This window comes from Podarcis bocagei, assembly GCF_964188305.1.
Source record: "Podarcis bocagei genome assembly, chromosome: 3".
Taxonomy (NCBI): domain Eukaryota; kingdom Metazoa; phylum Chordata; class Lepidosauria; order Squamata; family Lacertidae; genus Podarcis; species Podarcis bocagei.
Window position 1 is genome coordinate 22,135,318 of NC_138127.1, and position 13,542 is coordinate 22,148,859.

At 38.3% G+C, this 13,542-nt stretch overlaps 1 protein-coding gene across 5 annotated transcripts in view; it reads left to right on the top strand.

Moving 5' to 3' along the window:
* Positions 1-13,542, top strand: part of ADGRB3 (adhesion G protein-coupled receptor B3) — a 466,862-nt gene that overhangs the window by 151,453 nt on the left and 301,867 nt on the right. For 4 of the 5 annotated variants that reach the window (XM_081186906.1, XM_081186903.1, XM_081186902.1 and 1 more), the window contains exons 3-4: positions 2,607-2,717; positions 11,136-11,297. In XM_081186906.1, the coding sequence (XP_081043032.1) occupies positions 2,607-2,717; positions 11,136-11,297 (273 nt within the window). The remainder of the gene's footprint in view (positions 1-2,606; positions 2,718-11,135; positions 11,298-13,542) is intronic. The other variant, XM_081186904.1, reaches the window with a different exon arrangement.

Consider the following 13,542-nt stretch of genomic DNA (forward strand, 5'->3'; position numbering starts at 1 on the left):
GACGGGGGGGCTCTAGGACCCTGCCAGAGTTCTCACACCTCCTCCCCAAAGCCTAGAGCCTCACTTACCCTGATTTGGGAAGGCAGTATGAGGGCTGGGTAGGGGCATCAAATTTTGGCCTTGCACAGGGTGCCACATTGCCAATGTCCACCCCTGAAGATCTGAACCTCCTATTAGTTCTATTATTCATACTGTCCAGTGCAATCAAGCTAGATAATCACCTAATATCTTGAATTTGCAATCCTATGAACACATGAGATAGTAAGTTCCATTTAACTCAGTAGGACCTGTATGGACTGTGATGTTAGAAGATCTACTATCTTTGGGGTTTGTTCAGCATATCTAAACAAGAACTTTAAAAGGTGAGGAAAATGAGGAGAAATAACCTTGTCTTCCATCCAAAGTGAAGGGGATCAGGCACAGAGGGATAGGCAAGAAAGGAAGCAGTGACAACAGGGGTGGTGATAAGGAGAAAGATGGATGCCACCCACAGAGCAGAGAACCACTGAGACCATCATTCTCAGGGGCCCCTCAGTAGCCTGGATCCCGCACAAGCTGATGGGCCTCAAATGGGTAGAAGTGTCACACTTTTTTATTAATTGGAACGTATATATATATATTTAACCCCGTAGTTACAGTATCTGTTTAATTCCAACTTTTAAATGTAACTCTCAGTGAACTTTCTAATAATTGTAGTAATGCTACTACTAGTAGTAATGATCATAATTTTAAAAAATATTGTTTCTGCACCAGGAAATGCAAACCATCGAGTAAAATTAAGATTAGATTTAGCATTGGGGGGAGGAAAGGGTTGAATATTAAACATTGAATTCCATAGGCATTTTTAGAATTCATGTAAAATGTATCAGAAAATTCACAAATTTATTTTATTAATAAGGTTTTTAAAATATTCGCTGTAAGATGCAAAATGTGCAGCTATTCTTAGCGTGGATAATTATTACTATTTAAATAAAAAATAAAATTGAACCATGAATATTTAGAGACTTGTACCATTTAGGAAAAATGAAAACCTTTCAAGTATTAAGAGAGAGAACTCAAAATTTCTTAGGAGTGTGGGACCTGTCACTGGGTTTATAGCAAGCCCCCCGCTCACAGAAGGGTGTCATTTGTGAGCACTGGCACAGCAAGGTGTGAGTTATACACACAACCGCCACAACTTGACCACTGCAGCCTTTATTCAAACTATTTTTGCCTTGCATATAACTTTCACATCGAGACTCCAGATTTCATCCATCAATACACAGGCAAATGGAACCTGACTGTGAGCCCAATAGTGACCACTCAGCTCTCACTCTCTTCCGATGCATTTGCATGGAGGTTGTCATATATACAAAACGGCTCATAGAAAGGAGCAGGGCTTTCTTTCAGCCGGAACTTGCCGGAACTCAGTTCTGGCATATCTCAGGTGGGCCTCATTGCTGTTCCATGAGAACAGTGAATTCTGGCACCTCCTTTTCTAGAAAAATAGCACTGGGAAGGAGCTTGGAAAAGGGGCTGTTGCAATGTGGGATTTCACATTATTAAGGACTAATGATCTACAGTGATCTCAACCAACACAGTGGCCCTGCTCACTCCTGAGGCACTTCCCACCATGAGTGTGATTGAGGCCTACTTGTATGTGCTGTAGGGAACTCATCTGTACATCTTGAATTTGGCGCCCTGGTGCTTATTGTGATGGCTTACCTGCCTCTGTTACTGATATAAACACACTGTGATGTTGCATGGCTGTAGGTGTCCAGGCACCCAGTCATAAGCATTTATGTACAGGCATAGCAAATCTTAGGCTCAGGCTGTTAGAGGTTAAGTGATTTGCCAAAGGCAGTGAAGAAAATTATCAGCAGAGCTGGGTTTTATTTCAAGCAGCATCTCACGATTCCCACATGGGAGTTTTTAACATAGATTTTCCCCTATTAAAATCAAAGAGAGTTCTGTTTTAGAATCAACAGCAGGGGGAAAAAGCCTTGGGCCTTCCATACGCTTTGTTAATAACTATGAGAGTTTTCTGAAGCAATGAAAGTAACAGACACAGCTGCCATTGCATCCAGCTTATCACTGAGCATTTTATGGGCCACTTCATTATGTGACATTGTCTCTGTTCTCATGAAGATATGCTTACCAGTCCATCAGGCTGAATGATGAGCAGGGAAGGTATTGATCTCCACAGGAAACACTAGCTTCTGTCATAGAACAACAACACTTAACTCAGTGGTGGTAGTTCTCTGGTGTGGTTTGCACTGATTTAAAATATTCTGAGTAAAATGTCTCCAGTCTAAATAACTGATTTTTGTCCTGCAACTGATTTTTAGTATGTGTCAAAATACTGATATGTTTCTATTTCCTATTTAAACAAGCCTCTGGTTTAAAACTCTCTCCAGACACAGAATTAAGCCTAATTATAATTTTTTATCTAGCCTAGCAAACTAAGTTGATGTTAATTGCCATGGTCTGAAGTTTTACCAGTGCCCTCTCCAGGTGGTTTTTTATTATTTTTGTTATTTTTTGACAAACATATTGCATGAGATAGTATGTAAATTTTTGAGAAATGTCTGCACACAAGCTTTCATAAACCTTTATTCTGTCTTTAGAATTTGGAATGATGGGAGATCATACAATTAAAAGTCAGCGACCTCGATCTGTTCATGAGAAAAGGGTCCCTCAGGAACAAGCTGATGCTGCTAAATTTATGGCACAAACTGGTAATACATTAGTTACATTTTTTCTACTTACTGTGTTTAATTTTAGAAAAGCCACTGCATGTCTCCATAATCTTTTGCTGCATATTTGTCAGTTTTCTAAGCTGATACTTTTTTTAAGCCATTTCTTCTTATTTTTATTTTTGCCACCAGTTAAAGTCCATAAATAAAGTAGCCGAAAATTAGACAGATTGTTTATAAACAAACAGTGTCAAATGTGAATACTGTTAAATTTGTCCTCCTTTAAATATAAAGCAATATCTCTTTTAATATAATAATGATGTTGAATGTAAACATTTAAGGAAAAGCACACAAAACAACAACACAGCTTCTTAGAAGGAAATTAAGTGTAGCCCCTATTAAGGACACATATGTCTGTTTCATAAATAAGATGCCTAGATACTCACAGAGTAGTCTCGGGGCCATATCTGTGCCCCTGGGAGTGCCTTTCCTCTCCCCACACAAGGTGCCAATTAGCATGCACAATAATAATAAAGAGGTACTGATATATGGAGCCATGAGACTTGCTTGCACTTCTCCTGGGTGGGAGCAGAGTTGGCCCATTCCCTTGATTCCTCCTCAAAGTGACTGGATAGTTACTCAATGGGAAATCAGAAAACCAGAAGTAATATACTAAAGGAAAATAAAAGAACCTCAGTGTTCAACTTATAAGATGTTCTTTGTAATGCTCCTTTAACAAGGCCCTGATTATCCAATTCTGTTGACTTGAAAATAAAAACCTGCACTTACCGTACAAACCTGTATATGCTTACTCAGAAGTAAATATGAATGGGTGGAACAAAAAGTTCCACTACCTTATTCCCAGATGAGTGAGTGTTAGGCATTGAGTGCAGCTCTCATTGGTACTTCAAAGTGTACTAGTGCATTGCATCTCAGAAGGGGATCCCAGTCAATTGTCTTAGGCTGTGCATACATATTTGCACATGGCTATATCTGGATCAGATGCCAGAAAGTTTGCTAAACCAGTTAAAGCACTTGAAAACTAGCAAATGAACCTGGCCAAATACATCAATGCAAATAAAAAGTTATGCACATTGTTCGCTAAATGAAATTATTTACTCATAGAAGCTACAGTGGTGCCCCGCAAGACGAATGCCTCGCAAGACGAAAAACCCGCTAGACGAAAGGGTTTTCCGTTTTTCGATGCGCTTTGCAAGACGAATTTCCCTATGGGCTTGCTTCGCAAGACGAAAACGTCTTGCGAGTCTTGCGATTTTTTTCGCTTTTTCTAATCCGCTAAGCCGCTAATAGCCTTTTAGCTGCTAAGCCGCTAAGCCTTTAATAGCCGCTAAACCGCTAATAGCGCTAATCCGCTAAGCCGCTAATAGGGTTGCTTCGCAAGACGAAAAAACTGCTAGACGAAGAGACTCGCAGAACGGATTATTTTCGTCTTGCGAGGCACCACTGTACACTGAAAAAGAAAAGACCAGTGTTGTTTCAGCAAGCTCGGTGCCATTTTTCTTTTGAATGAAGCTTTCTCTCCATAATTATTTATCAACTAGGATCATTATCCTTAAACCACTTACTCCACACTGTAGTGGGATTATTCAGGGGTAAATTACAGCTATTAGCACATATGTTTCTTTATCATTAGGCCACAAACGCCCAACCAAGGCCACAAACGCCCAACCACTTATTCCATGTAATTCCATGAAATAAGTGTATGTGTGATGGAGTAACTTGTATTCAGAATGCAATCAAGGAATAGATTGTACCTGTTACGACAGTGTTTTGTAAGATTTAGCAAAATCTAACATCTTAACATGGAGGCCTTCATTGTATATAAGGAGTAGGTGACGCCTTATAAGCTTCTAAGCTCTAGCTATTGTGTGGTAGGTCATATGATAATCATATCTCCTCCCACCCTTGATATCCATTGCTGGGTAATTGATGTAATCAGTGGTCCCTTGTGGGGTGACTGATTATAGGAGTTGCACAAGTTCAAGTTATCAAGTGATACCTTATAGTTATCACCCAAATAGCACAGTCTTTGAACTTATCATCCATTGATTGTGCTAAATGGCACACTGTGTTTCCTGAAATGTCTTGTTCTGTACAATATATTAAGCATGAACCCACCAATCCCCTCACCCACATTTTCCCACAACCATAGTGCTTATAGACCCACATTAGTAAATTAGCTATGATTCTATTATAGTGCATCCTGATTTTTCAAGGTATAGGTATAGGACGCCACTATACTCCTAGAGTAGGAACACTCCAAACACTCTAGCAAAATTAAGCAAAAGACTCTTATCATGAACATTACTATCTGGAAAACTTCACCTTTAAGGGGAGCTACTTCAATATGGTAGAATCCTACACTGCAGGGGCATGCCTGTGAATAATGTGGCCACATGGGCTGGGCTGACCATTTGCATATTTCCCCATGGAATTGACATGCTCTCTCACAGTGTACTGATTCCATGGGAAAGACCCATGTGATCAGCCCCACATAAGTGGTTTTGTACTATTCACACGTGCCCATGCAAGGAGGTATCTTATCACCTTGAAACAGCTCCCATGCTTTACGTGTGTGTGTGTGTGTGTGTGTGTGTGTGTGTGTGGATGTTAACTGAACATGGGAACAAGAGGCTGTGACCTGATACAGCACCACAAACATCCGATATAAATCACTCTCAAAAGAGGCATACATAAGGGGGCTCTCTGGATCATACCTTGAAACCCAGTTATAATGCCTAGAAAATATAAGTATGATTCAGTCAAAGTTAAGCACTGTTAAGTCCCATTGGTTTTAAGCTAAGGTGTGCTTTAAAATCTTCAGAGTAAATCAAGGGGCATAAGAGGATTTAACTTTGGTTTAATCAGTGGCCCATGTACAGCTGTAAATTATACATAGAATTCCAAAAGATATTTAGTCACATATCTTTTCCAGCAGCACTGTACTTTATTGACAATTCCAGCAGGTTTATTATATCAGCTTCTTCTGACCGCTTTTAGTCTGCTTCTTAGTCCCAAAGAATTACCATAGAACTGTGCCATAGTCTGCTGTAGCTCTTCATATATATATATATATATATATATATATATATATATATATATATGCAGTTTGCTTTAGCATATACTTCAGTGCACTTACTTGGATCCTTAGAAAACAGTACCCTCTATCCATTGTAAAAATATGAAGAGGTGATGATTATGGGGCAAATGGGAAGAGGAGGTGAATATTTAATTCTCCCCCAGCTTCTTTTCCAAAATCCTCGCTTGAAAACGCTTGCATAATACCGAGGAAACAGTGGGCCAGTTTGCATGCCATGCTAAGCCAAACTATGGCTTGCTGAGAACAAACAAGTGTGTGGATATCCAGAGCAAAAATCACAAGCACTTCACGTCTTCCTTGATCCTCATATTGCACTAAACTATGTTTTGGATCAGTGCTGCATATAAATCCAAACTAATGGTTTGTCTAGCTCCTCTCCCAAACAATGAGATGTAACCAAGGTTTCCTCTTGGTTTACAACTTTTGGTGTTTTGGGGAAGACAACCCATGAGGCTTCATGTAATGCTACGCCAAACCATGGCTTACCTATTGGTAGTGCAGCAGCAACAGGACCAGGGGAGGAGTGAAGTGGCCACAATTTTTGCTCTGGGTACTCACAGTTTTGCTCGTTCTTACCAAGCCATCGTTTGGTTAAGTGTTATATGTAAACTGGCCATTCTGTAGCTTGCATACTGCAGAATAATTTATTTTACAAAATACTGTGCGCTTTTTTCAACATAGTTACTAATATCCATCTCTTACTTTTTTTTCATCCTGGTTTTCTTTTCCTTTTCCTTTTTGTTACTGATCATTGCGTATGTGGTTCACTGTGCGGCTTTTCTTTTCTCTTGGTTAAATTAATGTTGTATCTCCTTCAGTAGAATCATTAGGATCTTCTAACATGCATCATAGATTTACCTGTACGCATTCAGAAATTAATAAGCATGATAAAAAAAAACCTTTTGGATATGGCATTCATTTGTTTCTGTGACTTAAGATTATTTCTGGTTGATTTTCCTTTTATGTAAAGACAAATTAATAATAATAAAAGAGTCTAGAAATAAAATCCTGGTTGCGTGTCATGCCATACAATTATTTCCGCAAAATGGTTGAAATTGTTCAGAATAATGGATTTGTTCTCCCCTTGAACTCGTCCTTGCCCCCTGCAAAAAAACAAAAACAAAATTACTAAAAATGGGGGGGGGTGCTAGGGAGTGGCAGATTGTGTGTGTCTGATAGCAGGCAATACAACATGTCCAAACATTTCGGGCTGAAATTATGCTGCATTCATGTGCCCATTTATCACTCTGATCCTCACACAGAACTTTTGCACTTGCAGACTGTCCCCTTCACTTCCCTAGAACATGGAGAGCTAGTTTTGTACATGCATCATTTGCCCCCTTCCATTGAAAGGCACAGGGAAACCTTTGTAGAATGAGGAGATCTGTATATAAGCAGTGAAACAAATCTCTATAAGCATATCTTAAGACAAGATGACATGATCTCTGCTCCTGCAGAGATGTGGATTAATTTTGGCTTATTGTAAAACTGTCATCATCTTGCATCTCCGTGCATCTTATTTCTCTTTCAAAGTATGATCAGCAGGATGGAGGTGGGTGGGAAATACGTTGCCGAATCATGACTAAACTAGGCAGCTGAGTGCATGGTAAAGGAAGGAGACGGTTATCATATATCACAGCAAGCACACAGCTTATTGCAAGCAGGGCATCGTGGTCATTGGTCCTAACAGCACAAGACTGCAGCATGACTGTCTGTTCCTTTCCAACCACAAGTTGTGCATTCCTCCAGATTGTCCTCTCTTTAGGCATAATGGATTGTATGATTATAATGCAGGTAAGTGTTAAATGGATTCATGAGCTGCTCCAGTCAATAACTCATGCTTTTGCAACTCTTTTAAAATTAATTTTTAATATTTATTTATGGCCTAAATCACCCTTAGTGCTTTGAGGGAAAGTATCAATGCTTTAAGGACCGAGCCCATGAGAAAGTAAAACATCTCTTGTATCCTAATTTAGTGCAAGGCATTAAATGTCAATTCAGAGGTCTCTGGCCCACACCTACATGCCTGCAAGTAGATTTCCCCATCCTCTTTCAAAGGAAGCAAAGAGAATCCAAAATCCTTGTTCGTGTTGGAGTTTCATTTGCATGTTGTTCCCAGACTCTCAAGGAACCATTGTAGCAAGACAAGGCACTTGTCTGGCAAGATTGTGTAGAGTTGAGGGAATGGAGCAAAGCAAGGAAAAGGTATTTAAAACATCATCGTCTCCCATTCATTTCAGTCAACATGAAGCATAGGCAGTGGTTCAGTCTATAGAAAAAATTGAACCCCATGCACATCGATGGAGTGTGCATATGCCCACCCCATTCTGGCCCCATTTTCAGGCGACTTCCAGGTCAGCAGCAATGAGTGTGTGTTTGATCACATATCGTAAAATGGTTGCTGCCTGTGTTGGAATTAGTTACATAAATATTCACTTGTTTGCAGCTTAAATGTGCATATAGAAATTCGAGATAAATTACTACATTTAGATTTGTCCGTAGAGTAATCAGATGCAAAGCAGGACAAAGGTCCAAGGCATTTGATACTTGTGATAGGGAAAGAGAAAGAGATTTGATTCAGTTTGCATTTATAGGCGTACTATAGGCATACTTCACAATTTCCAAAACAATGAGCAACCAAAATGCAGCCATTCTTCAAAATTCACACTTGTCTGAATTTTGCAATGCAGTTCTCCAGCCAACTAACGTGTATGTATAACATATACCAAAACTGTGCATAATAGTGAAAATAACATAAAAGCACATTATATTGGTGCAAATTGCTTTGCAAAAGCATGTATGTTAGGCAAAATTCCATACATATGTGTTCATTAGGAGAAGTTTGCTGGTTTTCATTATGCTTTTTTAAACTGATGCAGAAGCTGAACTTCAATGTAGAACTGGGAGAAACAAAAATTGACAGGTTCTCCCATCCCTACTTATGAGGAAGAAATTGAGGTTAGGTGAAGCTTGCCTTGAACATTTGTCCTCCTCTACATTTCAGACAACCTGCTCAGCAGTGCTTGTCACTGCCAATAATAAAAAATTCAACACCCAGTCATATTACATGTGTTCTGTCTTTTAATAATCAAATTGCAGAGACCCACACAACACTGAAAATGATAATTTCTTTCTTACTTCCATCGCCAAACCTTTATTAGGCATTACAAATATAGGCCCACACAACACTGAAAAATGAAAATTTCTTTCTTACTTCCATCGCCAAACCTTTATTAGGCATTACAAATATAGGCCATCATAAAACATCCATATATAATTTTGAAAAAATTTATACAAAAACAACCATGTAAAATATGTCATAATGAGGATTTTCTTTGGAATTTATTCCCACTAAATAGTGCCATTCACCACTCTAAGAGATACTATTGACCATTTCAATAATAATGAAAATTTCAATAATAAGGAAGTACTATTAAGAATAAGAAAACACTATTATTACTGAATATTTAGATTTTAACGCTAGTACACTGTCAGTAGGTCTTTGTGGGATAAATGATCATTTGCATTCAGTGTATAGATCTAATTTACATAATGAGGAACAAATTGAGCACAGCTTTGACTATGGGTTCCATTTTGGCCTTTCCTTTAAGCAACCTTGACAAAGGCAAAAGCAAATGTCAGGCGTGTAGGAAATTAAATAAAATTTAAAAGCCTTACTTAGGAGTGTACAAGATTGTTACTGCAGCAAGATCTTTACCATGTTTTAAACAGGTCCCAGAGTATTGAATCCAGAGGAAGTTGGCCATGCTTTAGTCCCATTGAAATAAATGGGAGAAGTCTGTCATGGATAATTTGTCATGACCTATTCTAATTATTATTTTTTAAGTGCTCCATTGATTTCAATTGATGGCTTTAAAAAAATCTTAATGCTTTAAACTTGATTGTAAGTCACTTACAGAATGCTCTGTGTTAGGCAACTAGCTAACTAAACATGACTGATTTCCTCTGGATCCAACCATTAGTCAGTATTATTAGGGCTGCAAGACAAATATCCCTTTCATATACTGTATGTATATAGGGTGAGTTAAGTAAATACGCTCAAGGCCTTCCATTTCACACAGGAAGTGAGAATATTATTGTTGTTATTACTATTATTACTATTTGCTTATTTATTTATTTATCCCCTACCCTTTTCCCTGACAGGACTCAAGGCAGCTTACATATAAAAATGAGAACTACTAAATACATAGGGGAAACCCAGCAACCATTTAAAAAAAAACACCAAAGGAAAACTATATACATACATAAAATCTATTAAAGCAAATGGGTCTTATGTTCCCTGTAACCAGCCATGGTCGGCAATCTGGCTGCAGCTCTTTGAGCCATTTTAAGTTTTGGAGCACATTTCAAAAGCTGCACTACGTAGAGTGCAGTAATCCAAATGGGATGTAACTAAGATGTGTGCTGTTGCAGCCAAATCAGACATCTCAAGGACTAGGCACAGCTGATGCACTACCTTCAACTGTACAAATGCAGAAACCTGAGCGCCCATAAACTGTCAGCCTGTATCTGTGTTAGGCCATCCAGCACAGCCTGAATCCCTATTCCCTGTGCTGCCTTCCAATTGACCAAAAGCACCTCTGTTTTGTCTGGATTAAGTTTAAATTTGTTCCCCCTTAATTGATTTGGAATGTGGGAAGTCAGTATTTTTGTAACATAGGCAATAAGAAAAATCGAACTTCTTCTTCCCAGTGTTTATCTAGTGCTTTGTGTAACTGTAAGAAGAAGAAGCCATTCTTTATTTAGAACGCACAAACTAGGGTGAAGAAGTTTCATATTTTAAACTTTTGGAGCTTTTTCCAGTAGAAAAAGAAATGATAGATTAAAAAAGAAAAGCACATTACAACCTTCAAGTTTATTTTATTTAAAAAATGGAGGGTGGTTGGGTTTTTTTGCTGTCATCCCTCCACTTTCATTTTGATGTGATAATTATAATTCATGTGCATTCATTTGTTCTTCTGTCATCTAAAATAGATTTCTCTGTTGGTGTAGGGTCCAGAGAGCAGTGCAATTTCTAGAACAATGAAAGGCAGCGGACTAAAATGGTGAATGCCAGTAAAACCAGATCCCAGTTTCTTTGTTTTTAATACCACATATTACATGACACTTTTCTTTTTCAAGTGTTTATTTTCGACTCTGCTGCATATTTTTCCATAGGTGCTTTCTTTTAGTGAATCTTTTATTTTAAATATAATGTATCATTCTTATTATTTTCTAAATGATGCTTGCATGCCATTATTATTATTATTATTATTTTACTACAAATCTATATTAATACTCATTGCTGTATTCATGTTTGTTTATTGTCTTGGATACAGGTGAATCTGGTGTGGAAGAGTGGGCCCAGTGGAGTACATGTTCAGTTACTTGTGGTCAAGGGTCGCAGGTGCGAACCAGAACTTGTGTATCACCTTACGGGACACACTGCAGCGGCCCTTTAAGAGAATCAAGGGTTTGCAATAACACTGCCCTCTGTCCAGGTAGTGTTAGCAGCCAATCAATGAAATTGTGGATGTTATTGAACTGTTTTAATGCTAAGCACTTGAAACGCTAACTCTTTAAAGATTGTGACCGACACTCTGGGACTTTAATTTAGGACAAATGACTGCGATTATTAGTCATCTCTTAAAACTTTATGGTGTATTCATGCTTTTGGAACTGCCAACCAGCTTTGAGAGCATATTTTCAAGTTCCAGTTTTTTAAAACAAAAGCCTCTGCTATCACTCTGCTATACTTACTTGAGGGTAATATCCCTGTAATATTTTGTCATACTTTATCAGTTACATGACCACAATGTTAATCGGAAGCTGAGGTAATTGAACATGAAAAAGACGGCTGGGCAATGAAAGGTTCTTGCCTCGCCTCTGCTTTGAATTGAGCCAAGTCAAAATGGTCTTTTCCACCTCCAAATTCTGGAGGCAAGCAAGTTGTGTGAAGCCTTTTGCCAGATGCTGTGACAACAGAGAATTCAGTGGGATGAGGGGAAGATGCTGCCTGTTAACCCCCATTTGTGGATTTGGTTTCAGGCAATTTAGGCTGCATTCACAATGCAGTTTGTTCCATTTTCAGAAAGTTTACCTAACTGTTAGTTTCCATAATTATATTTCAGCTTTCACACAACAGAAAAGCCATTTCTGGAACTATAGCAGAGTACAGTGGAACTTTAGTAGAATACAGCGCAGACTTAGCATTCATTTCCATATTATTTACAAACGGATTTTATTTTTTTTACCTGAAAGCAAATAACATGGAAGCAAGCTCTAAACCCTATATTCCCCTATAGTTCCAAAACAGGCTTTTACATCATGTGAAAGGGCAAGTATAATTCAGAACTTAACAATTAGGGGAAAGTCATGTAAATGGAACAAGCTTCCATGTGAACACAGCCTTATAGATTGCACCTCAGTTTTGGTTTCTTTGAACTATCCCATCTCCCCCACCCCAAAACATTCACATGTACAATCAGGGTTTGCAGTGATCAGTGGTCTGATCATTACTACATTTCCTTTTTTTTTTTATAAAATTTTTATTGGTTTTTCAGAATTTTTAAAGACAAACAAACACAGAAAGAACAAACATACATGTATAAATTCATAACATATTTTCATAAACCTCTTTTCTGGGACTTCCCCATACCTCCCCTTTCTGCATCCCAATGTCCAAAGTTTTGTAGCAACTCCCAATTGTTACTTTTCAACCTCTGTCATCTTAGTCCTCTCTATGTTCTGATCTTATATCACTGTATCCCTTTGTTTCTAAAAACCACAGCACATTAACATTCATTAAGTTTATAGTAGTCCTTAAGGTAACTTTTAAATTTTCTCCATTCTTCTTCCACCGTCTCTTTTCGTTGGTCACGGATTCTGCCTGTCATCTCAGCCAATGTCATATAGTCCATCACTTTCATCTGCCATTCTTCCAGAGTGGGTAAATCTTGTGTCTTCCAATACTTTGCGATGAGGATTCTTGCTGCTGTTGTAGCATACATAAAGAAAGTTCGGTCCTTCTTCGACACCAATTGGCCGACAATGCCCAGGAGAAAGACCTCTGGCTTTTTAGGAAAAGTACATTTAAGTACCTTTTTCATTTCATTATAGATCTTTTCCCAAAAAGCCTTAATCTTCGGGCATGTCCACCAAAGGTGGTAGAAGGTACCTTCAGTCTCTTTACATTTCCAACATTTGTTATCGGGCAAATGATAAATTTTTGCCAGCTTGACTGGGGTCATGTACCACCTGTACACCATTTTCATAATGTTTTCCTTTAAGGCATTACATGCCGTAAATTTAATACCGGTGTTCCATAACCATTCCCAGTCATCTGACATAATGTTATGACCAACATCCTGTGCCCATTTAATCATGGCTGATTTGACTGTTTCCTCCTGTGTATTCCATTTCAGCAACAAATTATACATTCTGGATAAATTCTTAGTATTAGGTTCTAGCAGTTCAGTTTCTAATTTTGATTTTTCCATCTGGAAACCAATTTTCCTGTCCTGTTTGAAAAATTCCACTATTTGATGATACTGAAACCAATTTTGTACCTTATGCTTCAGTTTCTCATAGCTTTGCAATCTCAACTTATCTCCATCTTGTTCCAAAATTTCCCAATACTTCGGCCATCCGACCTCCATATTGAGTTTCTTCACTGCTTTGGCCTCCACTGGTGAGACCCATCTAGGGGTTTTGTTTTCCAAAAGGTCTTTGTATCTTCTCCAAACA